The sequence below is a fragment of the Conger conger genome, chromosome 5 (assembly GCF_963514075.1).
Source record: "Conger conger chromosome 5, fConCon1.1, whole genome shotgun sequence".
Classification (NCBI taxonomy): domain Eukaryota; kingdom Metazoa; phylum Chordata; class Actinopteri; order Anguilliformes; family Congridae; genus Conger; species Conger conger.
The window spans coordinates 40018608-40046536 of NC_083764.1; the positions used below are offsets into that span (position 1 = coordinate 40018608).

At 42.2% G+C, this 27929-nt stretch overlaps 1 protein-coding gene across 1 annotated transcript; it reads left to right on the forward strand.

The window, feature by feature from the left end:
* Window positions 1-320: 320 nt before the first annotated feature.
* LOC133128865 (major facilitator superfamily domain-containing protein 8-like) lies at window positions 321-26222 on the forward strand. Its single transcript, XM_061242670.1, has 11 exons — window positions 321-396; window positions 13894-14079; window positions 14626-14688; window positions 15385-15504; window positions 15616-15695; window positions 18125-18431; window positions 19530-19603; window positions 20897-21110; window positions 22140-22262; window positions 25815-25945; window positions 26133-26222. The coding sequence occupies exons 1-11, from the start codon at window positions 321-323 to the stop codon at window positions 26220-26222; spliced, it is 1464 nt and encodes a 487-aa protein (XP_061098654.1).
* Window positions 26223-27929: the final 1707 nt, after the last annotated feature.

Consider the following 27929-nt stretch of genomic DNA (forward strand, 5'->3'; position numbering starts at 1 on the left):
ACTTGTTGCTGTTATTATTATTATTATTATTATTATTATTATTATTATTATACAGTGGGTATATATCTCGTTTGCTTTGGAAAAGGCATGTAGTTAGGGCAATTAAAAGACTAGACTACAGAGCATATCTTGAGTGGGGACGGGAGCAGCTAGTCTGTAATTGGATGCACACTGTCTTTTATTAAATGAAATGCTTCAGGGTGGACATGCTGTAAAATCCCAAATCTCTTCACACTGTGACAGTATCTGAAGTAATAAGAAAAGGTGTTCGTAAGCAGCGAAGTAACCTTTCATAGTGGATGCGTTTACTGTAGTTTAATATGGATTATCGACGAAAAAAGAAACTAACATTTTTCACAATTGGATTAATCTTTCTTTTAAGTGGCATCGAATACGGTGAGTATCGTTTAGTTTTTCGAGTAAGAGTTAATCTCCTTTAAAGTATCCTACAGCTTTCATGGCTCAATTTATTTGCAGGGATTTCATATCTACATCATTGAAGTGACTAAATGGCAAACCACTTTACATGCTACATGTTCAATTTACCGAGATAAAGTAGATGAATAATAATTTTGCTATATATTATATCTTGTGTTATGTTTCGTTATATAACATTGTTTGTTCTTGTAATCTGATGTAAAATACACGTAGGCGTAGTTTATGCTGAACCTTAGCAAATCATATAGCCTACTGTAGATTGAAAACAGCTTAAAAAACGGCGTATTTGGTGAAACGGGTGTTAATATTGAATGAGACTAGGACTTGACAGCTGCATGGGCAATGGAAATAAAAGGATACCTTACGAGTAGCAAGATCACAGTGTATGAACAGCGCACAACTTGTCAGCAGCAATTATATACATTGTATTTATAGCAGATGGGACACTGTATAATCAGAGGTAAGATCTGGACTGTAATAATTGTAAAGGGAGGTCCACACCATAGAGCGTATTTAGTTCAGTGGTTCGCATCTTATTCCTGCTGTATCAGTTCCAAACTTGAGCCTATCACGTGACACGCTCTCCCCTCACTTGTCATGAACACTCTCGCCTGTATTACCACGAAGTGGTATATTTTATACACGTTATACACTCAGTGAGCACTTTGTTAGGTATTTCTTAGACTTATTTTATATACTTATTAAGTTTCTTTATACTGTAGCCTATCCACTTGATGTTTGACAACACATTGTGTGTTAAGAGATGCTATTCTGCATAGCACGGTTGCAATGTGTGGTTATTTGCGTTACTGTTTCCTTACTGTCAGCTTTGACCAGTCTGGCCATTCTCCTCTGACCTCTCTCACTAACAAGATGTTTCTGCCTGCAGAACTGCTGCTCACTGGATATTTTTTGTTTTTCACACCATTCTGTGCAAACAGACTGTTGTGCATGACAATCCCAGGAGATCAGCAGTTTCTGAGATACTCAAACCATCCTGTCTGGTACCAACAATCTTTCCATGGTCAAAGTCACTTAGACCACATTTTCTAATGGTTGATGTGAACATTAACTGAAGCTCCTGACCCATATCTGCCTGATTGTATGCATTGCATTGCTGCCACATGATTGGCTGATTAGATAATAGATAATCTAATTTTTTTGATAAAAAGTAATTCATTAATAGTGTAAGTGCTCAGTGAGTGTATATCTAGGGCCTTGATAGTAGGCCATATTTTATTTGAATACACTGTTGTGTGTTCAGTTTCCAAAAGGGATTTTTTTACAGGTTTGATTAAATGCTCTTGGACCAATTAGGGGACATTAACATGAATCCAAAATAGGAATGGACAAATGGTTCTAGCCCTTCTCTGATAATTCACCAACTTTAAACAGCAGGCATCCATCCACACTGTCAAATGACTAGGAATGTACAAAGGGTTCTAGTTCTCTAATAATTCACAGCACAATCATGGGTTTTCTAGACTAACAAATGTGTAGCAGGCACTTTTTTAATTTAATATTTCTTTTGTCATTTAACTTGTGTAAACAGCAGACAACATCCTCATTGTTGTTGGATGCTTCATCGTAATTGCACTGTGGATACTTTGTATTTAGCCCAGTTCTTGCTGAAACGTTAACTGTGCTACACATTGTGTTGTTACACGTTGTTTTGAAGATAAATGAAAAGACATAAACAGCCCGTTGTACATTGTTGATATGACAGTAACTCTGGATTATTTTTATGTTAAAATGCTCAGAATAAGCTATATTTGCAACAATAACATGTTTCAATGGGATATACCTCATTCTGTCCTTTTTATGGGATGCTGTTTATGTATACTTATTCAAGGCACCGACAACACTCTAATCATAAAATGAATCTCTCTGTTAACACTGTAATATTCTATTGTAGAGCCAATAATATTGTCTTTTGTGATTCAGGACATTGACTCTACAGACAGAATATACAGTCAGGTCCATAAATATTGGGACATCGACACATCTTTTTGGCTCTATACACCACCATGGATGGTGCATGGATTTGAAATGAAACGAACAAGATGTGCTTTAACTGCAGACTTTCAGCTTTAATTTGAGGGTATTTACATCCAAATCAGGTGAACGGTGTAGGAATTACAACAGTTTGTATATGTGCCTCCCACTTTTTAAGGGACCAAAAGTAATGGGACAAACTAACAATCATAAATCAAACTTTCACTTTTTAATACTTGGTTACAAATCCTTTGCAGTCAATTACAGCCTGAAGTCTGGAACGCATAGACATCACCAGACGCTGGGTTTCATCCCTGGTGATGCTCTGCCAGGCCTCTACTGCAACTGTCTTCAGTTCCTGCTTGTTCTTGGGGCATTTTCCCTTCAGTTTTGTCTTCAGCAAGTGAAATGCATGTTCAATCGGATTCAGGTCAGGTGATTGACTTCGCCATTGCATAACATTCCACTTCTTTGCATTAAAAAACTCTTTGGTTGCTTTCGCAGTATGCTTCGGGTCATTGTCCATCTGCACTGTGAAGCGCCGTCCAATGAGTTCTGAAGCATTTGGCTGAATATGAGCAGATAATATTGCCCGAAACACTTCAGAATTCATCCTGCTGCTTTTGTATTTATCAATAAATACAAGGGAACCAGTTCCATTGGCAGCCATACATGCCCACGCCATGACACTACCACCACCATGCTTCACTGATGAGGAATGTTTTGGATCATGAGCAGTTCCTTTCCTTCTCCATACTCTTCTCTTCCCATCATTCTGGTACAAGTTGATCTTTGTCTCATCTGTCCATAGGATGTTGTTCCAGAACTGTAAAGGCTTTTTTAGATGTTGTTTGCCAAACTCTAATCTGGTCTTCCTGTTTTTGAGGCTCACCAATGGTTTACATCTTGTGGTGAACCCTCTGTATTCACTCTGGTGAAGTCTTCTCTTGATTGTTGACTTTGACACACATACACCTACCTCCTGGAGAGTGTTCTTGATCTGGCCAACTGTTGTGAAGGGGTTTTTCTTCACCAGGGAAATAATTCTTCTGTCATCCACCATAGTTGTTTTCCGTGGTCTTCCGGGTCTTTTGGTGTTGCTGAGCTCACCGGTGCGTTCTTTCTTTTTAAGAATGTTCCAAACAGTTGATTTGGCCACACCTAATGTTTTTGCTATCTCTCTGATGGGTTTGTTTTGATTTTTCAGCCTAATGATGGCTTGCTTCACTGATAGTGACAGCTCTTTGGATCTCATATTCAGAGTTGACAGCAACAGATTCCAAATGCAAATAGCACACTTGAAATGAACTCTAGACCTTTTATCTGCTCCTTGTAAATGAGATCATGAGGGAATAACACACACCTGGCCATGGAACAGCAGAGCAGCCAATTGTCCCATTACCTTTGGTCCCTTAAAAAGTGGGAGGCACATATAGAAACTGTTGTAATTCCTACACCGTTCACCTGATTTGGATGTAAATACCCTCAAATTAAAGCTGAAAGTCTGCAGTTAAAGCATATCTTGTTCGTCCAATATTTATGGACCTGACTGTATTTGTGTAAAGAAGCTGTCGGATATGTGTTAGTTCAGTTACTTGATGCACAAATCTTGTTGTTGCCATTTTTTCTTAATAGTGTGCAAAGGCTGAGTTGTGGCTTAAATGTAGCTGTAATACAAACCAGAGGCATTTATGCTAGTTTTTTCCATCCACTTCCTGTGGCTCAAATGTCGCTCAAATGTCTGTCAATTTTACAGGCCCCTCCAGTCAATATGACACAGCAACGCACATCCTCATTTGACTTCCACCTCCTCATTTGATATCACTCTCCCCGCCCAAAAATTCCCCTGAAAGATCAATTTTACTCATGTATACATTGGAAGCTAGGGCTGCTAACTTCCATTTCAGCTTGTCTTTAAGTCAAAAGGGCTACAGATATAGGGTATCACATTACAGAAAGTGCCATGTCCAGGAATCTGAACCAGGGCCGCATGGTTTGGAGTAAACTCATGCTTGGGCACAAAGCTGATTGGCTTGTGGTCTCCCTGTGTGTACATTTAGAAAAATAAAGTATATAATATTTTAATGCTCACGGTGCATATGGTCTGCTTACCTCTCAGGAGTAATACATTATAGAAAGCAAGAGTGAAGTCAATTCAATCCAATTTTCTGTTTTTATTTTCTGCCTTTATTAAGTCAAATCAAATTGGCTTAAGTGACATAACTGTGGTTGGTTTTTAACCAATTTGCAACTTTGCATTCCCTGTGATAATATTTTTAAATGGACTTTGTAATTGTTGGTCTGTCCCATGGTAATGGGGCAGGGCAACTTCATGCTCATTGTTTTATTTAAAATCTGATGTGTTGGAGCACAGAGCCAAAAAACACTTTGTTTCATGGTTCTATTGCTTTTGCAATAGCTTGTTAATGCAAATAATGAATCAGCCAATCATGTGGTAGGAACTAAATGCATAAAAGCATGCAGACGTGGTCAAGAGGTTCAGCAGACCAAATGTCAGAATGGGGAAGAAATGTGATTTTGTCATTCAAAGTGACTTTGACCGTGGAATGATTGCTGGTGCCAGACAGGGTGAGTTTGCATAGAATGGTGCGAAAAACATGGAGAAGGCAATAGCCTTTACTGCACTGACTCTTTCAGGGTACAAGTCTTGAGGGGCAAGATTGATGATGTAATGGACCTACAGCAATAGCCTCACTTGTTAGGCTTGTAACCCTACAGTACTCTGAACCTAATCATGGGGGTATTTCACAAAGCTGGCTAACTGAGTAAGCCGGATTTATGTGCTGAGTAAAACCGGCAAAGCTATTTGTATAATCTGTATTCCATATTTCCAGGTTTTACTCAGAAGCAGAAGTTGCGCTTAGTGAGTTAGCTAGGTCACCAGGGACCCCAAGGTCACTCCTCTGATGTGAATTAACTTCTTTGGAATGTCCTTTGGTCGGAAATCAAATGGTTAGTTACTGTGCTTATTTTGCAGAATTATGACCTTGTGTAGGTGCAGTTGTTGAGTAGATGAGTTGTTGGATAAAACCTCAGATTGCAGAAGCTCACAAACATGTAACTTTCTTTCCAGATGCTTTAGTTAGAGAACATCTGGGTTGAGACCAGTCTATCAATAACACATACTGTGTAGATAATAGTTATGATATCAGACCGATTGGTTTGTATGGCAAATGACATGCAGTGATGCTGGGTCACCCGCATGCACAACCAGACCTTGAGAAGCATATAACACTTACATACCTGGAACAAGATAATTATTTAATTTATTTTGTCATATTATGTCATTTTACAGGACTAGCTCATTGACCTACATGCAGATGTGCATATCTAAGAGATTTAGCTAGATTCTCAGCTTTAGTCCCTGAACAAGTATAAATGGTTTCAATATAGTCACATAGAACTGCAGCACAATATTTTAATTATACAGCAACAAGTAGTAACAAAAATAGATAAATACAGAACATCGTCTTCTGGATTGAAGGGTTACATGGCTGACTGAACCAGACAGTATGTTAAATTTGCCTTTGAAAGACTGATAGGTTGTACTGTTTCATATTTCAAGGGAACATATTCCAGAAATGTGATGTTTCTCACAGAAAATTCTGTTTTGCAATTTTGAGCTTTGTTGATACAGGGTATGTTACAGTCTCCTCTTGCAGTTGATGGTGTTGTAGCTGGAGGGACTTTTCTGTTTAAGAGCTATTCTGAGCTGCCCAAATGTCAGCTCAAGATCAGTTGTGAAGACAATACTGATGTCTGCTCATTTCATCAAACACTCCCAGCTCAGGGGATTGTGCTTCCTGCAGCAATGTTGCCTGTTGGGATTTCTGTCTCGGGATGTTCAGAGTTTGAAATGACCTCCCAGGCAATCCGAAAATATAGCAGCACTTACTGCCATAGCTATAAACTACAAATAAAGCAAAGCACCCAGTACAGTGTGCAGTATAGGATTTGATTTTTTTGTTATATGTTTAGTATTTTGTTGCATATCCATTGCATGCAATGACTGCTTGAAGTCTGTGATTCATGGACATCACCCATTGCTGGGTGTCTTCTCTGGTGATGCTCTGCCAGGCCTGTATTGCAGCCATCTTTAGCTCATGCTTGTTTCTGGGGCTAGTCCAGAATTCTGATATAAATTAATCTTCATCTCATCTGTCCACCAGAACTGTGGTTGCTGTTTTAAGTACTTCTTGGCAAACTGTAACCTGGTCATCATGTTTTTGCAGCAAACCAGTGGTTTGCATCTTGCAGTTTAGCCTCTGTATTTCTGTTCATGAAGTCTTCTGTGGACAGTGGTCATTGACAAGAGTCAAAGAGTGTCCTGAAGAGTGTTTCTGATCTGTCAGACAGGTGTTTGGGCATTTTTCTTTACTATGGAGATAATTCTTCTGTACATCAGCTGTGGCCTGCCAGTCCTTTTGCGATCAGTAAGCTCAGCAATGCTCTTTTTCTTCATAATTATGTTCAAAACAGTTGATTTTGGTAGACCTATGGTTAGCCCAGTGTCTCTAACCGTTTTATTCTTATTTCTCAGCCTCATAATGGCTTCTTTGACTTTGATTGGGAGAACCTTTGTCCTCATGTTGATAAACAGGAATAATAGTTTTCAAAGGTGATCGAAAGACAAGAGGAAACACTAGGTGCTGAGAGCTATCACATACCTGCATTAAGGAGGCAATTACAAACACCTGTGAAGCCATGTGTCCCAAACATGGTGCCATGAAATGGGACGACTAAGCATAAACACAGCTGTAATTTCTACATAGTGAAACGTATAAAAACACCCTTTAATAAAATCTGAGCATGTGCACAATCACATGTTTACTAGAGCAGACCTAAACAGATTTTAAAATATATCAATATCAATAATATATCAAATATATCAATAGTCTCTTCTGAATTACCTTGTTTGCCCATACACACAATTGACATGTTTGGCGGCAAAAGAGGAATACCTATAAGGAGAAGCTCTTCATACTTACTGTCAAATATTGGGGTGGGTCATCGATATTTGACTCTATTTAAGATCAAAGGAATAATGAATTCACATACCTGGAAATTTTGGCTGAAAATCTGGTTGTCTCTGCTCGGAAGCTGAGACTTGATCATAGGTTAATTTAAAATTAAAATCCACATTCATCAAAACCATACAGAAATGGTTTAGTGAAAACAACATTGATGTCCTGCAATGGCGATCTCAGTCTCCAGACTTAAATTACATCAGAACCCTGTGGTCTGAACTGAAGAGGGGGGTCCATAAGTGCAAATCCAAGGATATAAAAGATTCTGAAAAGTGCTGTATGGAGGAATGGTCAAAAATCCCTCCAACCATAAATCAGAAATTATCGGATAATTTAGCTAGCACACACACATGTTGGCTCCACAATCAGGTTGTTTCAAACCAAATAATTGCCTGTAATTGGTAAGAGCAATTGGTGACAACTTCACATTTGTAGTAAAGTCACCTAATAATTGTGTCTCCCAGTCACAGACATACAGTACTGTGCAGAAGTCTTAGGCACCCTTTATTATTAATATTATATATATATGTTAGGTCCTGCCACAACCACGGGAGGAACTCACCCACCCACCCACTTCCCCGGCGGTCAACCCCTCGGGAGCCTGGCAATTCCGGGAGCCCCAACAACCCCCTCCAGAGAGGTTCGGTGGAGAACTCGAGAGGTGCAAGGCGTTCCTACTCCAATGCGAGTTTGTATTCAAACAACAGCCCCAGACCTACAACAGCGACGACCGTCGGATTGGCTATGTGATGGGACTACTCAAGGGGAGGGCGTTGGATTGGGCTACGGCGGTGTGGTCCGGGGATTCTTTCCCTCCTCGTTACCCAGCCTTCGCTGACGAGATTCGAAAAGTGTTCCAACACGCATCCAGCGACCAGGAGCCATCCCAGAGACTGATTGCTCTGCGCCAGGGACGGAAGACCGCGGCAGACCACTCCATCGACTTCCGCACCCTCGCGGCGGCTACTAGTTGGAACGATGCAGCTTTGGCGAATCTCTTCCTGGCCAGCCTGAGCGAGACGCTCCAGGACGAGTTGGCGGGACTGGACCCCATCACCCAGCTCGACCAACTCGTGGGCACCACGATCCGCCTGGACAACCATGCCAGACAACGCCGGTCGGAGAGACCGATCCTTCCCGGCAACCCGTACCCCAGGCAGGGGCCAAGTCCTCGACGAGAGGAGCAGCAGTTGGAGGGATCCGAACCCATGGACCTGTCCCGGGCCGGTACCAGGGTCTCTACCGAGGAGCGAGCCCGCCGTAGAACCACCGGTTCGTGCTTCTACTGTGGGAGGCCGGGTCACACCCAGGCTCGGTGCTCCTTCAGAACCAGGCGACCAGTAGAGGTGAGAGCAGTCGACAGGCATGAGGGTGCTGACAGAGAGAACCATCGTCCCACGCTCACCACGCTGTTGATTCTTCCCGACAGAACAACCCGGATTAACGTGTTGGTGGATTCTGGAGCGGACGCCAATCTCATCGACGAAGTGTTGGTGTCCGAACTGAACATCCCCACCCTCCCTCTACCCTACCCTGAGAATGCGCGGTCGCTGGATGGAAGGACTTTCTGCCACATGACGCACATCACTATTCCCTTACAACTGATCATTTCTGGGAACCATCGGGAGATGATCCAGTTCCGCGTCATCCAGTCTCCCAATGATCAACTCATCTTGGGATTACCCTGGCTCCAGAAACACAACCCCACTATCAAATGGAGTTCTAATCAAGTTCAAGCCTGGGATTCTAAATGTCATCTGTCCTGCCTGCGTTCCGCTCCGCCACCAGCAGAGGGAGCACTAGCTCCACCACAGACTCCCAAGCCCTCCCTGGAAGGGGTTCCCACACCTTACCATGACCTGGGCACGGTGTTCTCCAAGACTCGAGCTCAGTCACTGCCGCCCCATCCACCCTATGACTGCGCCATCGAGCTTCTTCCCGGTTCATCACTCCCCTCTAGTCGCCTATACAACGTCTCCAGACCAGAAAGGGAGGCTATGGAGAAATACATCCGTGACTGCCTGGCTAACGGACTGATTCGCCCATCTTCCTCTCCCGTCGGTGCTGGATTCTTCTTCGTCCAGAAGAAGGATGGCTCCCTACGCCCGTGCATCGACTACAGGGAGCTGAACAACATCACGGTGAGGAACAAGTATCCTCTGCCCCTGATGGACTCCGCGTTCCACCCACTTCACGAGGCCACCATCTTCACCAAGTTGGATCTTCGCAACGCATACCACCTGGTCCGGATCCGTGAGGGCGATGAATGGAAGACCGCCTTCAACACCTCTCTCGGACACTTCGAATACCTGGTCATGCCATTCGGCCTCACCAATGCTCCTGCTGTGTTCCAGGCCCTGGTGAATGATGTTCTTCGGGACTTGTTGGGTCGCCATGTGTTCGTCTACCTGGATGACATCTTGATCTACTCCACTAATGCCAAGGATCATGAAAACCACGTCAGGCAAGTTCTACAAAGACTTCTAGAGAACAAATTATTTGTCAAGGCAGAGAAGTGCGTCTTCCACTCCGACACAGTTGAGTTCCTTGGGTTTATCCTTGAGAAGGGACAGATCAGGGCGGATCCCAAGAAGATTCTGGCGGTCACCGACTGGCCCACACCCACCTCACGCAAGCAACTCCAGCGCTTCTTGGGATTCGCCAATTTCTACCGAAGGTTCATCCGTTCCTATAGCCAAGTAGTCTCTCCTCTAACCAAGCTCACGTCCCCAGCGGTGCCATTCCGGTGGAGCCCCGAAGCTGAGACGGCCTTCACCAAGGTCAAGAGACTGTTCTCTTCCGCTCCCATCCTGGTACACCCCGACCCCACCCGCCAGTTTGTGGTCGAGACGGATGCTTTCGACACAGGGGTGGGAGCAGTGCTCTCTCAGGTGGCGGCCGCTGACAACCGACTACACCCCTGCGCCTTCTTCTCCAAGAAGCTGTCCCCGGCGGAGAGGAACTACGACGTTGGAAACCGTGAGCTGCTGGCAGTCAAACTGGCGCTGGAGGAGTGGAGACATTGGCTGGAGGGGGCCGAGAAGCCGTTCATCGTTTGGACCGACCACAAGAACCTGGCATACCTCCAGACAGCCAAGAGGCTGAATTCTCGACAGGCTAGATGGGCGCTGTTCTTCGGGAGGTTCAACTTCTCTCTGACCTACCGTCCATGTTCGAAGAACGTTAAGCCCGACGCCCTGTCCCGTCAATTCAACACCTGTTCTGAGCGTGAGGTCCCCGAGAACATCCTTCCTGCCTCCTGCACCATCGGATCTGTCACATGGAAGATCGAGGCGGTGATCCAGAGGGCTCTACGGGAGGATCCCGATCCCAGATCCAACCCCGGATTACGCCTATACGTTCCCTCAGCCGCTCGGACACAGGTGCTGCAATGGGCCCATTCATCCCTCCTTTCCTGCCATCCCGGCTTTACCCGCACCTTGGCGGTGCTGAAGCGGAGATTCTGGTGGAGTGCCATGATCCCCGACACCAGACGCTTCATCAAGGCTTGCACCACATGCGCCAGAAGCAAAGCATCTCACCAGGCCCCTGCTGGAGTGCTTCAACCATTGCCGGTGCCCAGCCGACCCTGGAGCCACATCGGAGTGGACTTTGTGACCGGACTTCCCCTTTCCGAGGGTAACACCACCATCCTGACGGTGGTGGACCGATTCAGCAAAGCGGCACACTTCATCCCCCTGGCTGGATTGCCCACCGCCCAAGAGACCGCGGATGTTCTGGTGAGAGAGGTGTTCCGCATCCACGGACTTCCCTCGGACATCGTATCTGACCGCGGTCCCCAATTCATTTCCCAAGTCTGGAAAGCGTTCTGCGTGGCCCTCGGGGCCACAGCTAGGCTCTCTTCGGGCTACCACCCTCAATCCAATGGCCAAACTGAGAGGGCCAATCAGGACCTGGGGGCCGCTCTACGCTGCGTATCGGCCAAGAACCCAGCCGGCTGGGGCAAGATGCTTACCTGGGTGGAGTACGCACACAACACCTTACCCTGCGCCGCCACCGGGAAATCCCCATTTGAGGTCTCCCTGGGCTACCAACCTCCACTGTTCCCTGACCAGGAGGCCGAGATCGCTGTTCCCTCCCTCGCCATCCACATGAAACGATGCGCCAAGGTTTGGAGGGATGCTAAGGCCGCGCTGTTAAGCACGGCAGACCGTAATCGGCGTTTTGCTGATCGCCACCGCACTCCAGCTCCAGCCTACAAACCAGGTGACTCCGTCTGGCTGTCCACTAAGGACATTCCCCTCCAAGCCACTTCTCACAAACTGCAACCCCGTTTTATTGGTCCCTTTAAGATCCACAGAATCATTAATCCTTCCTCTGTAAGATTGTCACTCCCTGCTTCCCTTAAAATTCACCCCACATTCCATGTGTCTTGTATTAAGCCTGTATCCTCTCACCCCATATGTCCCCCGGATCCCCCACCACCTTCCCCCCGCATTATTGACAACCACCCTGCATTCACAGTTAAAAAACTCTTGAACATTCGTAAGAGGGGCCGTGGGGTGCAATACTTGGTAGACTGGGAGGGCTATGGCCCTGAGGAGCGTTCCTGGGTCGCTCCCAGTCTCATTCTGGACAAATCGCTCATCAAAGACTTCCATTGTGACCACCCTGATAAATTCCAAGGACCGCCAGGAGTCGGTCGTTAAGGGGGGGGTCCTGTCACGTTTCAGGTCTGTCTCGCCATGTTTTATGTTTATTTATGTTTATTTATGTTGTCTTAGTCACGTAGTGTCTTATCATGTATTATGTTGTCTAGGTTTGTCATGTTGTTTAGTTATGTTTCGTTACGATTTATTTTGTTGTCATGTTTAGTTATGTCTCGTTACGATTTATTTTCTTGTCATGTCTAGTTATGTTTTCGTACGATTATATTACCTGGTTATGTTGAGTGATTATCGTCTTAGTTTCGCTTTGTGTTATGTTTTGATGCATGTTTATTGTTACGTTAACTGGTCGTTGTTATGCATACACTTTTACATGTTTTTCCGCAAACCTTGCGTTCCGCCTTTTCTCTCTCTCTCTCTCTCTCTCTCTCTCTCTTTCTGTCATTCACTCCCTAAGTGTTTCCATTTGTCTATTTACTAAAACTACTAACGCTAGATCAGGATTGGGTAGAGACTAACAAACTAATCATGTGTTCATGTTACCTTACGTTTCTTGTGCATGTCATTTACTAATTTACTAATGCTAGGGCAGGATAGGTTTATTACTAACGATTACTAATCTCCTTGTTAAACTTGTCATCCATCGCACCTGTTTTCCATTTCCTTGCTACGCTCTAACTAATTGTCTGCACCTGTCTACACCCGCATTTATAGCCCAGTCGCGCTACTGTTCACTGCGAAATTGTCTGCCTCTAGTCTAACTACGCAACGCTTGAGCATTACTACTGTTTGTTTACACGTTACGATCCAAGCCTGTTATCGACCATCGTCCATTGATTTCTGTTTTGTTGACCACTGTTTGTTTTTTGACTACGTCCTCGCCTACCGTTTTTGTACTTTTGCCCCGCTGATTGTTTCATGGTTTCGACTCCCGCTTCGCCCACGACTACGCCTCTGCCTGCCGTCCGCCTGTTCATCTGCCCCGCTGACTGCTCTCCTGCTACCGGACCTCCCTGCACGTCTACCGACTACGAGATTGCCTCTTCCCTCTGCACCGTGCTTTTTGTTTGTTTTATATTTGTTTGGCTGGATCTTCGTGTATGGACTTTGCTTGTGTTGACTACGCTCCTGGGACTCGTCCCGAATAAAGCCCTAACGGGACTTTATTTAACTATTGTTTCTGAGTCGTGCATTTTGGGTCCAACCCCCACGCACCCCTCTCAGGGTGGTCACAAAAAATATTGACTATTTTAACTATTCTGCCAAATTAATAAAATATAATGTCAACTGTATAGTACGTTTATTTAGGACCTTTCATTGAATTATTTTTGAAAGAATCTTATCTGTACAGAATGTTATACAGGTGCCTAAGACTTTTGCACAGTGCTGTAGTGCATGCCACTACATGCCAGATTTAGTTAATAGACTGCTTTTCAGCTGTAGTCCCTGGGCAGATATAGCTGAGCTTAATTTGTTCACTTATGCATTAACCTATAGAAAATGTTTTATCATTGATAAAACATGCAGTTATCATTATTAAAACATCAGCTAAAGCAATGTTTCTGAAGATTAAGTGTGTGTATTGATGCAGGGAGATTCTGGATGTGGCTCCACTTATTCACCAGAATGAGCTTCATTTGATCACAGTTCCCAGTTTGTGACTTAATGTGACTTTGTGTCATTCTCATCAGGCCTGGGTTGAGCGCATATTTGAAAACTTTAACTTTAAATATATGAATGGTCCTTATACCCGCATTAAGATGATGTCTGTCTCTCTCCTTCAGCTGTGATCTTGCCCACGATATGGGGCTACCTTCAGATACTGAATGCGGCCCCGTTCTTCCTTGGCCTTGGCCTATCAGCATTCAGCCTGAGCGGCCTGCTCTCTGGACCTCTGTTTGGGCACTGGTCCGACCGGACTCACACCACAAAGAGCATCATCCTCTTTTCAAACATCTTTGAGATAATTGGTGAGTGGAAGGAGGAGACCTGCAGTCAGTAGAAATTGACAAAAACACGCAAATAGTAGCTATTTAAAGTGCTGGAAACGTTCTAATCTGTTATTTCACTTTTCACCCTTTGTATCTCATTTGCAATCCAGTTTAAAATATGTGAGAGTACACATTTTGTGTTCATTTTGTGAAGACATTGTATTGGACTGAATAATGTGTCTTGTTATTGTAAGAAATGACCACAATAAGGTACTTTACTTTCATTCGGTTGATGAATATGATCACCTGCTTAACACACCTTCTTATTTATTACTAATGAAATAGTTTAAAAGTTCAAATATAAAACAGTAATTTGATTGAATCAACATGATCCTTCTGAAGACTACAGTAGTAATGGCCCATTTGAAAAACCTTCTGGTCATAACAGATTTGCACCACTGTGCCATTCTAACACATGCATGAATGGGGCCTAAAGTGTACATGAATGTGAATGTACAAACACATAACACACTTGCTGGTGCCACAGGGACTGCTCTTTATCCCAATGTCTCTCTTTCTACCCAGGCAACTTCATGTATTTCATGGGCTACTCCAAGTGGCTTCTGCTGTCCAGTCGTCTGGTTGCTGGTGATAATCTTGTGTATCCTTTAATCCCACACTTTCAATAACGCCTATGCGTGTTGATTAATTGCACACAGCCTCATTACTGTAAATATGCATATTGCACCAAAATGAGAAATTTCACGATATAAAAATCTGTGATTTGAAGCTCCACACTCAATGGGCGTCATGCAAGAACATTCTTATTCTTATCATACATTTCTATTACTTTTTTCATACGAAGGGCTTGTGGGTGCCACGTTGGTTTCCCCGACAATAGGACAACTGTCCTAAATGAAGATGTCCGTTATAATACAGTATATATGGCACTGTAGGCGGGTTCCATTCGATAGATGGCCAATGGGATTAACAAGAACAAGGGGCATCAACCACATAGTCGGCACCTGATTGGGTAGACTGCGGTTCACTAGTTTTTCTGTGTGTCAGGTGAACTGCGCTGACATGTACTGAAAGCCTCTCCATAGAAAATGAATACACTGGTCCGGTCCACTTGTAAATTGCTCCTAACCAAGAGAAAATCGGTGAATGTGCCAAGTTCTCTTAAATCACTCGTACAAGCGATTTAAGAACAAATTGGTTCGTGTGAATGGTTCCTGCATTGCCCATTGTTTTTAGTATCGTTGTGTAAACACTGCACCACACTGCTGCCACACGTTTGTGGATGAACTTCACTAAACATTGGGATGTCTGTTCACAATAAAGGTGTTGGGGCGGGTGCTGCCTCTTCCATTTTTGGGTTCCTCACCCAGAGCACGGCCCCAGAAGACCGCGCCAATGTCTTCGCAGCTGTGATGGCGTGCCGGCAGGCCGGACTCCTGATTGGTCAGTTTCACATCATGCATTGGGGTTGGAGTGTGTGTGAAGTGTACATTTGACAATCCTTATTTCTGTCCTCCTACTATCTCTGTGTTTTGCTGCTTCTCGCTCACACAGGTCCAGCATTCAACATCTTCCTTAGACTGTGTGATTTCCACCTGGGACCATTTGTAGTTGACAAATACACATCTCCTGGGGTGAGATTCCTTGGTGTCCTGCTCTCCTGTTGATGGTTTTTCAGTCATTTTCACTTTTTTTCCACAATGATAGGAATTCATTGGGTCTCATTCATGAAACGGGAGCAGAACGAATTTGTGTGTAAAATGTGAGTAGAGGGAAATTTACGGGGTTTTGGCATTCATCAATATTTTAGTAGCTCCGATCTTTTCGTAGCTACTAACAAAATCTACACCTGCTGTTGACCACGCGTAGTGCTTGTGCAAATTGAAGAATGCACATAAATAATGCTTGTCACTAATAGAAATGGAAATTTACATTTTACTTCATATTGCGCTCTGTTATGTAAACAATACACAGATGCCTTTGAAACACGTGATATGAACATGACAAACAATTAAAAATATAACACATTTAGTTAAATTAGTTGGCAATTAGCAGGTTTAAGATCCAGATTAGGTTCATGATTGTGAATTATCTATGTAAATCGACTCAATAGATTACACAATCTTTCTACATGTTGAATGATAATAAAAAATAAAAATATATATTTTTATTATCATTCAACATGTAGAAATCTGTGCTTGTATCTGTGCTTGGTTTTCTAGCCACAGGGAACTTCCAGCGTGAGATAGGTGACAGGTCCGGCATTTCGCAACCAACTATGAGCCACATCCTCCCTGCTGTGCTCAATGGTATTTTAAAACTAGTGCCAGAGTACATCAAATTTCCCTATGACGCACAACGGCAGGTAGAAGTGATGCAGGGATTCAGTGCAATTGCAAACATGCCAGGTGTCATCGGTGCCATAGACTGCACACACGTACGCATCAAGGCTCCATCTGGTGATGCATTTGCTTACATAAACCGGAAAAACTTTCATTCCGTTAATGTGCAACTGATCTGTGATGCAAAGTGTGTGCTGTTAAACGTTGTGGCACGGTGGCCTGGTGGGACGCATGATGCATTTATCCTGCGTAATAGCGCAGTTGACACGCGTTTGGAGGATGGAGCTGTGAGGAATGGCTGGCTCATTGGTAAGAATATAGCCTGCCTATACAATTGCACTCGCCAGCTAGAAATATGAAACAACGTTTGGTTTTTTTTTCGTTTTATGTGTGGCTCTTTTTTCATTTGAAAGAAACCTTTAATAAATCTTATTTGAAAAATGTTTGATTTACGTTGGCTGCAGACTGACTTATTTGGAGCTGTACAGTATAAAACAGAGCTTTAGGCTATTAAGATTCAAATAATTTGAAGACGATGCATACAAAACTGCAGTGGGCTATATGTTATCCATATCCTTTCTTGAAATTAATGTTAAATAGCTCTACATTCCGACACTGATATCCATTACGCACCATTATGCACAATATAACATTACTGGTTTCCCGTTTCCACTTCATTCAATCCGAAGAGAAACCCCCACAAATGTTCTGTTTGTTTGGTGGGACTGTACGACCTAGGTTAAAACTATACTAACCACTAAGCTATCAGTGATGGTTTTCAGAATGTATTATGATACAACAATTATCACCTTACCATCTGGGTTTGATGTTGTCTCCAGTGGAGGCATGTCGGTGTCTCCGTCAGGTATAATTCCTGACAGAGAGGTCTCCCCAATAATGCCAGTGATGCGCTCGTCAGCAGGTGGTATTTGTGCCTGTGAGCCTCCTCCTCCTGTGGCTGATGCATGTTTTTTGTGTGCGCTTATACATTTATTTGCCTCCAGTTTCATGTCAAACCATTTACGTTTCACCTCGGATATGGTTCTATTGTCTACAGAGGCAACATTAACAGCATCTGTCACCTCCTTCCTGTCCCTGTCACAACACCACTACTGATAGAAGAAAAGAAACGATTTTTTCTTGTCTCCACTTCACCCAAAATGATTTCGATCTCCGCTTCGGAAAAGTTTTTTTTCTTTCTCTTTCTTTGTTTGCGCCATGATGACTGACAGGTCGACTGGGTGAGTCTACACCTCCTTATATGGTAATCATTGTCTATTCATGGGCGGGGATTTATGCTAATTGCTGATTACCGGGAGCGCGCTTTCACTTTACGATGGATTGGCATTCATGATCATACACACGAGTTTACGATGAGATCTGAGTTTCCCGCGGCGTTCATGAATCCGGAGTAGGTTTTTAGTAGCGTGGACATTTATGTGCAAATCGGAACATAGGTTTACTAACGTTTCATGAATGAGACCCATTGTGTTTAGCTTGGTTAGGGTGCAGCTCAGTAGTAGCCTTTAAGTGCACATTAGGCAGTTCTCTACATGTGCATTTAACTATTCCACATGTACATACAAAGCAGCAAGTGCTTGTAAACAACTGCCATAGGAAGTAAAGTTTTTGGTACGTCCAACCAGACCTGTTCTGTGGGTTTTATTTTCACTCTGCTTCACTTGCTGCGGTGCTTTTGACCATGTCTCTGTTCTCCCCAGCTCTTCATGTGCATAATGTGGGCCCTGCTACAACTAGTGGTGCTACTCATGTACTGGGACCTCCCTCCTGAGGGTGACAACAAGAAGAAGGAGGAGGAGGTGGAGGAGGTAGAGGAGGAGGAGGTAGTAGTGGGAGTAGAGGAGGATAAGCCATTGATGGGCCCTGAGGAGCCCCTGGAGACTTACGGTGCTGTCACCCCTGAACAATTAGGGGCCTTCACCTTGCCCAATGGGAACACCATTCCTGCTTCTCCGTCTCCCAGCATAGAGGATAAAGACCCCTTTCAGAACTTTAGTGTTCGCAATGGTGAGCATGTCTGTCTGCTTCATGTACATTTAGAGATTTATGAAAATGTCAGAAATGTAGGGGAGACCAGGGCATAAACTAGCAAGGAGTGTGTTGAAACATGGGGATTTTGTGTTGTTGTATTTGCACAAGAATAATGGGTTTGTTTTCACTTATATATTATAGCAACATGCTTCTCATGTGTGAGTGGCAGGATGATTTGCAAACTTTATCAAGAGTTATTAACAGCTGGTGTTTTTGCACCATGCAAGGAATGTTTTTTCTCCAAGGTTTTCTTTTGATTAACTGATGCCAAAGACTCCAAGTATACATAATTTAAATCACTGTCTTGTGGGTTATAAGGCAGTATAGTTTTGACACATGTCAAGCAAGCAGAAAATGTGAGCCATGCAGGAATACAACTATTATAGCTGGGGCATGACCCCACCTATTATAAATGCATTAGCCACAATGACTTTTAAAGTAACATTGTATATTCCATGTGTAACATGCACTTATTTAGTCCAATTTAGCACTCCCTCTTATCAATTTCTTCCAAGACATTCATTACATATTAATTTCAGTCATTTGCAGTTAGCATAGACAGGACAATTATCAGAAAAATTAAAATTCACCAACATTTGACTTATTAGAGCATTTTTCCAGTCTGGTTTCCAACATTTCGGACGTTTCAATGTGCTCCAGAGCTGTTTCAACTTGCCCCGTAGTGTGGGCATTCTGGAACAGTTTCACTCTCACTACTTTTGACTATAATCATCAGAAATGTCCTAGAACTCTAACGATAGTCTATAGTCATATCAAAAACATGTATCTTATTTCTGGATTAAACATATTTGCTCTAATATGTGTATATATTTTTTAATTAAGCGAAAACCTAAATGTGAAAAACCGGTTGTTCCCCAGTCCCTTTTACATTGGTTGGTACATGATTCAAAAACGCTTTTCTTGGAAGTAAAGAAAGTTAAAGACATTCAATGTACGTGATTCATCAGGACCTTCCCCCGGTTTCCCCTACAATAATTCAAGTTTCATGAGAAAATCTCTTCTCTCGCACTCCCACTCTCTGTCTGTCTGCGTGCATGTCTTGTCTGTCTGTAGAGTTCCTGAGGGAGGAGGTGGTGATTCTACTCACTGCCCAGTTCATCACTCTCTTCAATCAGACAGCGCTAGAAGTAAGAACTGCCTGGAACCAATTTTAAAAAAGACCCGTTGCCCCAGATTATAGAATAAAAGTAATAAAAGTAACTACAGATCAGAAGTCCTTATATTTTTACAGATTTTACAGCATGCTTGAATTACATGGTGGCCTGTAGCGTAGTGGTTAAGGTAAATGACTGGGACACGCAAGGTTGGTGGTTCTAATCCTGGTGTAGCCACAATAAGATCTGCACAGCTGTCGGGCCCTTGAGCGAGGCCCTTAACCCTGTATTGCTCCAGGGGAGGATTGTCTCCTGCTTAGTCTAATCAACTGTATGTCGCTCTGGATAACAGCGTCTGCCAAATGCCAAAAAATGTAATGTAATGGTTAATTGGCTGGTGCTCGTTTGACATTTTAAAATTGGATAATGCAAACAAATAATTAAGGATAGTCATTTCCAAACAATTTCATTTTTCTTGGAATTTGTATGTTAAAACCACATGCAAAAACTAGAAACAAGGGCTGGTGCAATAGCGATCTTTTATGTTTATTATGAGAGGAAATATTTTTGCTTCATTCTGAACGGACTGCCATAATTGATTTGATTAATGGCAAACACTGGACATTGTTCATCATGTTTTATTTTTTTTATTCATATCAACTTTTTTGAGCTTGCCTGATGACACACCGGTTGGGAAACGCTGTTCTATGGGCCACATATGAAAAGTTAAACAAATAAAACCGATAACATGTAATTTAGGAACCATTTTTTAAAATATTGGGTGTGCTTTGGTGCAAACGAAAATGAGATTAATCTGCGTGAATGCAGTGAACTGAACTGAATGCAATGTCTGATCATGCAGTCAGTGAATACAGCTGCTCTAGCTTTGCATTCTTCTGATGCCGTTGCAGTTACAAATGATATAAATCCACTGCAACACTTGTATTTATAATGTGTTTCGAAACTGGTCAGAATACCATGGAGGTCCATAGAGTAGATTCTAGATTGATCTGATTTCATACACCTCAAAGGGTTATTCCACAATACTGCTGTTATTGTTGGATAACGGTAAAATAGGAATTCAACAAACATTTCTGAATTAATCCAATGGCCTACTATCTATCGGATCAATTCCTTGATGGAATTTTGCCTGCACTACTTCATAGCCAGGCATATATATATATATATATATATACATAATGCACACTTCCCCCCAATCAGAATTGAGTATTCAGCCAAGCTGTTGCAAAAGCACACTTTAATTGCATAGGGGTTTGATGGTGCTTTGCAAGGTAATCAGTGCCGTTTCTTCTCTCTGTGACCCAGACGATGGTAACACCTCTGACCCAGAAGTACTTTAACTTCCGGGAGCTGGAGAACAGCGTGATGTACTGCCTGGCTGGGGTGGAGGTAATTGCCGGCTTCTTTTTTGTGCGCTGGCTGAGCCAGCGGGTAGCTGACCGCGTGGTCCTGGTTGTGGGCTTAGTCATCTGTAACATCTCCTGTGCCTGGTGCCTCATCTTCCTCGCCAAACCTCGGGGTGAGTTCTGTGACTTCTGTGAGTTCAGACCTGACCTGGGTCAAATAAGTCATTGTTTTGGATTCAGATACTGTACTGTGCTCGATTGATCTTGCCTGGTGCAAACTGAGCCAACCAAGAGACAATTACGTATTTGCCCCCGGTCTGCAGCCAACATCGTCTAATGTGCATGTATATACACACATTTATAAAGGTGCATATTCAGTATAGCCTACATACACTTGCATACAACATTTACAGATACATATATCATAGCAGAATCAATACACAACACAAATACACTTACACAAATTTTCATAGGAATTTCATAGGAATTTTCTAATATCTGCTGATAGTTTGTAAATAAAGATACCAGAGCATTATTGCTGTTGTACATCATAATGGTTTTCTTGTGTTGAATATGTCACACTCCACACCTCCCATTTAACAAGCTACACAGGAGCTTAACTCAGGTCAGAATACATGTATCTCAAATGCATTTAAACCCATCCACACCAAGAACTACAGTATAACTAGAATGATGACTGTAAATATAAATATGTTGTTTTTAATATAATTCTAACTCAAGTGAATGACAGAGTCCACACCACAAATATAATGACAACGACAGTGATGGAAGTAACAATGGAAACACAGACAGCCAATCAAAATCTGAATTTACAGGTCCCATGTTCAAAATAGCAGATTATATACTGTAGTTGAGAGAATATTTACAGAACATTATTGTTCATCAGTGTGGATGCTCTCATTATCATTATCATTATAGTTATTGCTGTGGATGGAGCCTTAACAGCCTCAAAGTCAAAATACCCTCCAGGAACACATAATCCATTATATTCTAATGCCACATTGATAGGGAAAGAGGGACAGCTTTGAACGGGCCCATCAAAGTACTATGGATGCATGGATGGCTAATATAAAATAGTCAGTGTGGTACCACCATAGTGGTTGTCCTTTGCCAGTCTTTTCCATAATATTCCCTTTTCCTCTTCCTGCCTTTACCTTCTTTCCCAACCCTCTCACTTCTAGGCAGTTTCACATGGCAGTTAACAGAGTTCATCATTGGGGTATTCCTGCAGCTTCTAGGGCTGCCATTCGTTGCTGTGTCCCAGGTGTCCCTGTTTTCTAAAGTGACTGCGGTGAAGACACAAGGTGAGAAGCACTGCCCCCTTTGGGGGGAGGATAATATTACAGCATGCTGCCAATATACAGATGCAGTCTAAGAGGTCTTTCTCGCAGATATTTTGATTCACATGAGTTTGATTCAAATGAGTTGGAGTTTTATTTGAAACCGAAAAAGAGATGTAAACGCACTAGTATCACACAGAATGTGTTCATATGACAATGAAGAGTTCTTGGCCCATTTGCAAGTGAGCTATGGTGTGGTAACTATTTGGCTCCCTAATACAGTATCCGTGCAGTATCTTGGAAATGATTCAATTTCTCTTAAAGGAAACCACTGGCATTCAAATACTTTTTACTTAATTTACTTGCCAGACTATGAATAATACATTCAGCAACACATTTAGGTTTAGTTTTTATTTTATTTACTGTGAAAGTAGGGGCTTATCCAGCCTTTCATTTGCAAGTTCACAAAGCATCTAGGGAGCATGATGTCACATGGTTGCTGTTATTTACATTTCAGTGCAGACATAACTAGAAATCAAACAAGAGCTGACTTATGTTTAAAAGTTTAAATATTTAAAGGTACAATTGGTAAGATTTTTGCATTAAAACATTTTGACAAGACCATTGTAAATTCCTTCCTATCATTGAAAAAGACACCCTGACATGACTCATGTTTATAGTCCTTAAATTTTCTAAATATGCAGTTGATGGGCCGGCACATCGTACAGCTGTACAATAATTCAAGCTCATTGGTTGAAAATTGGTTCTAATTGCCACAGCCAATGACGTTTCAACTTCAGCGCGTTCACAGAGAAGGGGTGGGATAAACAGTGCTATGGTTTGTGAGTGTTTGTTGTTGCACTACCTCTCTTGACCTTTAGAAGTCCGAAATGACCTATTGTTCCTTTAAAATGCCTCATTGTGCAGCTTGTGGCTGCCTCAAGCAGGCCAATAACAATATAGATCTAAATCTTAGCTTTCACAGTATTCCGAGAGACCACAAACTTAAAGACGATGGAGTTAAAGCTGTCGGACGAACGTCGCTACCAAAAGATGCTCACCTGTGCAGCCAACACTTCACTAGTGATGGACTATATTGTACATATTGTAGATCGCAAACTTGCAAATATGTTGGTGCCCAGGAAATTCCTGGATAAGCCCCTACTTTCGCAGTGAATAAAATAAAACTAAAGCTCAAAAAATAATTGTATCACTTGAATTTATTTATTCATATTCTGATAAGTAAATTAAATAAGAATTATCTGATTTGCCAGAGGTTTGCTTTAACAAGCTAAAACACATGCTGTTGGTCAAAGGTAAAGGACTTGAATGTTTGCTGGTTTGTGTTGATAAAAGAAGAATTCAGACCAGATATGAGATTAACTTAATTAAGAAATTAATATAAGTGCAATTGTACTTTTGCTGGTATGAAATAAAGAGCTAAATTAAACAATTTTAATGTTACTTTCAAAGTGTACTCGATGCAAATCATTTTAAGTGAGCTATATGGTAAAATGTGTTTCAAGGCAGGCGTAGGTAGAATACAAATCTATGGTTGGTCCCATGTAACATTTCAAATACATTCTTCCACAACAATTTCATAATGAGACTAATTGTCCTCAAATAAATGTATGACAGCAGGATAGATTACACGTAATATGTCATAACACTCAAGACCTCACACCACAGCAGTACAAGAGGTGACACCAGCACCAGGCCAATCACAAGCTTGGCCCACACTGACAAATTCAGTGTCTCTTTGTAATATTTTAAATTCCCCATATAATTCAGTAATACAAATGTTCAAAAGTAAGTACAATTTTAAATGCATTATGCGCTTGATCTTTATGAATGATAATGTACAAGGTCCTACGACTCATTTATAGCCAAAACGTCACAAAACATCAGTAAGGGTATGAACTAGCTAACATTCAGTGACTGGAATCAGCCGGCTGTTGCTAACGTTAGGTGGAGCTGGTGCATCAGGCCTGTGGGTGTGTGCTTGTGTGCCAAAATTTGCCAGCGCCAAAGTGAATGAATGGAAGAATTATAATATTCAATTGGGTTATTAAAATAGTTTTGCCCCTTTAAATCAATATCAAATATTAAATAATGGAATGAAGCAAAAACAAACTTTAGAGCCACATGCTTTCATTTCCACACACGATACGAACACCTGAGAACACTTGTGAAGTCCATTCAGATCCTACTAAAAAACTGACATCCGAAATTAAATCTCACATTATTGGTGTAAATTATTGGTGAATGATTTATAATCAATTTACTTTGGCTCACGTTTGATTAATGAGTCCCATTGTTCGGGAATGGTTCAAGGTGTTGCCCTGGCCTCCACATTCCCCAGATCTTAATCTGATCAAGCATCTGGGATGTGCTGGAACAGCAGATCCGATCCAGGGCGAATCCACCTCGCAACTTACACTTAGAGGATCTGCTGCTAACGTCTTGGCTCCAGATACCGCAGGGCACCTTCAGAGGTCTTGTAGAGTCCATGCCTCGGCAGGTCAGAGCTGTTTTGGTGGCACACAGAGGACCAACAGCATAGGAGGCAGGTGGTCATAAAGTTTTGGCCCATCGGTGTAAATTTGAGGGTATTTGATGCACATTAGGTGATCAGTGTAGGAATTAGATCCTCTTTTTTACACAGTCAAAAGTAATTGGACTTCTCAGCTGTTTCAGATTAGTCAGGTGTATTCAATCACTGCACTAAAAAATGTGCCGGAATCTGTACGGAATGTATGGAGCCTTAAGAAAATTGTACCACATTCCAAATACCTATGAACTGCGCTGTAGATTAATTAATAAAAAACAACTGTGTCTGAATGGGACCCATGTTGCATGGACATACATACACATTACTCTTTTCCCCACATCACATGATACTCATACCATAATAAACGGTAAATATCTACATTTATATAGTGCCTTTATCCAATGCGCTGTACAATTGATGCTTCTCATTCACCCACTCACACACACACTAACACACCAACGGAGATTGGCTGCCATGCAAGGCACCAACCAGCTCGTGAGGAACATTTGGGGGTTAGGTGTCTTGCCCAGGGATACTTCGACACACCCAGGGCGGGATCGAACCGGCAACCGACTGCTATTACCTCCTGACCCAATGTCGCCCCAAATAATTATGCTCTTATTATCAGTTTAATAATAAATAACATATAACCTATATTCTATATTATATGGTACACTAGATACTAATCCCTACATGCTAAAGGCATACTTTTACAGTGGAACTCAGTTTGTGTGTGTTTATGTGTATGAATGTACTGGTGTGTGTCCATGGCCGTGTGTGTGTGTGTGTAGGGTTCTGCCAGGGAGTGAGGTGGTCAGTAGGGGGTCTGGGCACCATTTTGGGCCCCCTCTGGGCTGCTGGACTGACAGAGAACGTGTATGTAGTGCTGGGAATGATGTTGGCTCTCATCGTGCTGCTCACTGTGAGTACACATTGTGTGTCTATCTGTGTGTGTGTGTGTGTGTGTGTGTGTGTGTGTGTGTATGTGTGTGTGTGTGTGTGTGCGTGCATGCAAATGCGTGTAGGGTTCAGCCAGGGCGTGAGGAGATCAGTCGGGGGTCTGGCCACCATTTTGGGCCCCTTGTGTGCAGGAGGACTGACAGAGAACCTGTATGTAATGATGGGAATGATGTTGGCTCTACTCGTCGTACTAACTGTGAGTACACACTGTGTGCGTATGTTCGTGTGTGCGCGTGTGTTTGTGTGTACACATGTGGTCCATATTTAAAAACAAAACAAACTACATTTGGGAGATGTCTTAAACTATGCAAATAGATCAAATTTCATTGTCCTGTGAGTTTATTCCTTGCTTTACAATGACAACCTTGACATTTCTCTCTCAGATTATGGTGATTTTTTCCTACAATCGCCTAGTAGAGCCCTGTGTTGTGCAGCACGCTGACAGTGTGGAGGATTATTCAGAAAGCTCATAGAAACAGGACCAACTGAAGGTAAGGGATGGATATTTACAGTATGACTGTGTATAATGTGTATAATGTCCCAGAATGTGTAACGTGGCTGCTAGAATAGATCTGGGCATTTGCGTTTGAATAAAGGTAGAATGCAGAAACATGTCCGAACATAATAATCCAGAATCAGCTCTTTGACAACACTTTTCCTGTGACAGACCCTTCAATTATTCGCTGAGAATCTAAGACAAATGTACATCTCTGTGCTGCTGTGAACTTCTTGCACTTGACATGTAAGAAATAGACCATTCAGAGAACAATCTTCAGAGTGCAATCTTTTTAACAACAACAACGTAATATCTCTCTCTGTAGGGGCTTGAAAAGGCTGCCCTGTTCCCCCAGCAAATCTCTTCATCATTGATCTCAGACAGATAGCAGGGGGAGGAATGTACGTTTTGTTCTTAGACTATAGGAGTGAGGACACTGTAAAAAAATGCCATGCACCAATGTGACACAGATCCCAGTAATGTGTAACCTCTCGATTGGGCTCTCTCTTTCTAGAGTGCCGTTACCATTGACCAGATACTACAGCAATTAGTATTGTTATATAATATGCTTTGCATTTTAATTATTCGCCCAAAGTACACATGTTTTGCTTTATCTGGTTTCTCAAGATACACACTGCTGATTGTCCTCTTGGTGATTCAGTTGTCACTGCATTTGAATTAGCAGGCACTAATTAAGCTCTCTAGTCTTGAAAATCAATAATTAGTGGACTAATAACAAGACTGCTAATGAGTCTATTTATGTACATCCTATCCTAAAAAAGAGAGTGGATAATTTGGCAGAGTGATATTGAGCCTGTGAAACAGTGTCTAAAATTGGCACATTTTTTGAAGTTGTGAATAATTTAGCAAAGAAAAACTTGGATTTTAACCATTGGCAACACTCGCAAGAACATCACTAAAAGCCTTGAATGATCACAGAATCTTTAGAAATGCAAGACTAAGACTAAAATATGAGGCAGGACTTGACTCATACTTGCTGTTAGCCCTGCTACCAATAGGCTGCATCCCATTTCCTTAAGCATCCTTAAGGGTCTGTCATTACTCTCACACATTTTAAAGTTCCCTAACCCTAAACATTTAAACACTGGTATATAAAGATATTCTGGAACTTTTGCTGCTCCGCCCATTTCATGACTGCCAATCAGAAATGGTCTTTTTCTGCATATGTGACAGAAAAAGTAAAAATTCAAGTGTTGTATACTAGGCTTTTGATTGAAGCAGAACTGCTTCCAAATTTAAAAAAGATTGGGATAAATTTTTACAAATACAAAAAAAGAAGAAGATATTTACAGCATAAATCCACAGAATAGTTTTGAAGTCTTCCTGACTCAAAGCTTACACATAGTCCTGTGGTGCTTCATTAAAGCAGAGGACACAAATTATCTCTTCAGATATACCACTGGGTGAACAACATGTCACCAGTTAAGGGAGCGGTCTTTACTCCTGCCAATTGACAACACTACATAAGCACTTTTTGGTTAAATGAATTGAGTTTCAGAAATTAAACGTAATTGAATGACAGGTCAGGCTGATGTGACCTGGACAGTGAAGTTCTTTTAACCTCCTGAGACCCAGGATAAAAATGCAAGTATTAAAAAAATATTGACATACTCCAAGTGTCTTTGATGACAAAAACGTGTTGCAGTGAAAATATTTTTTAAAT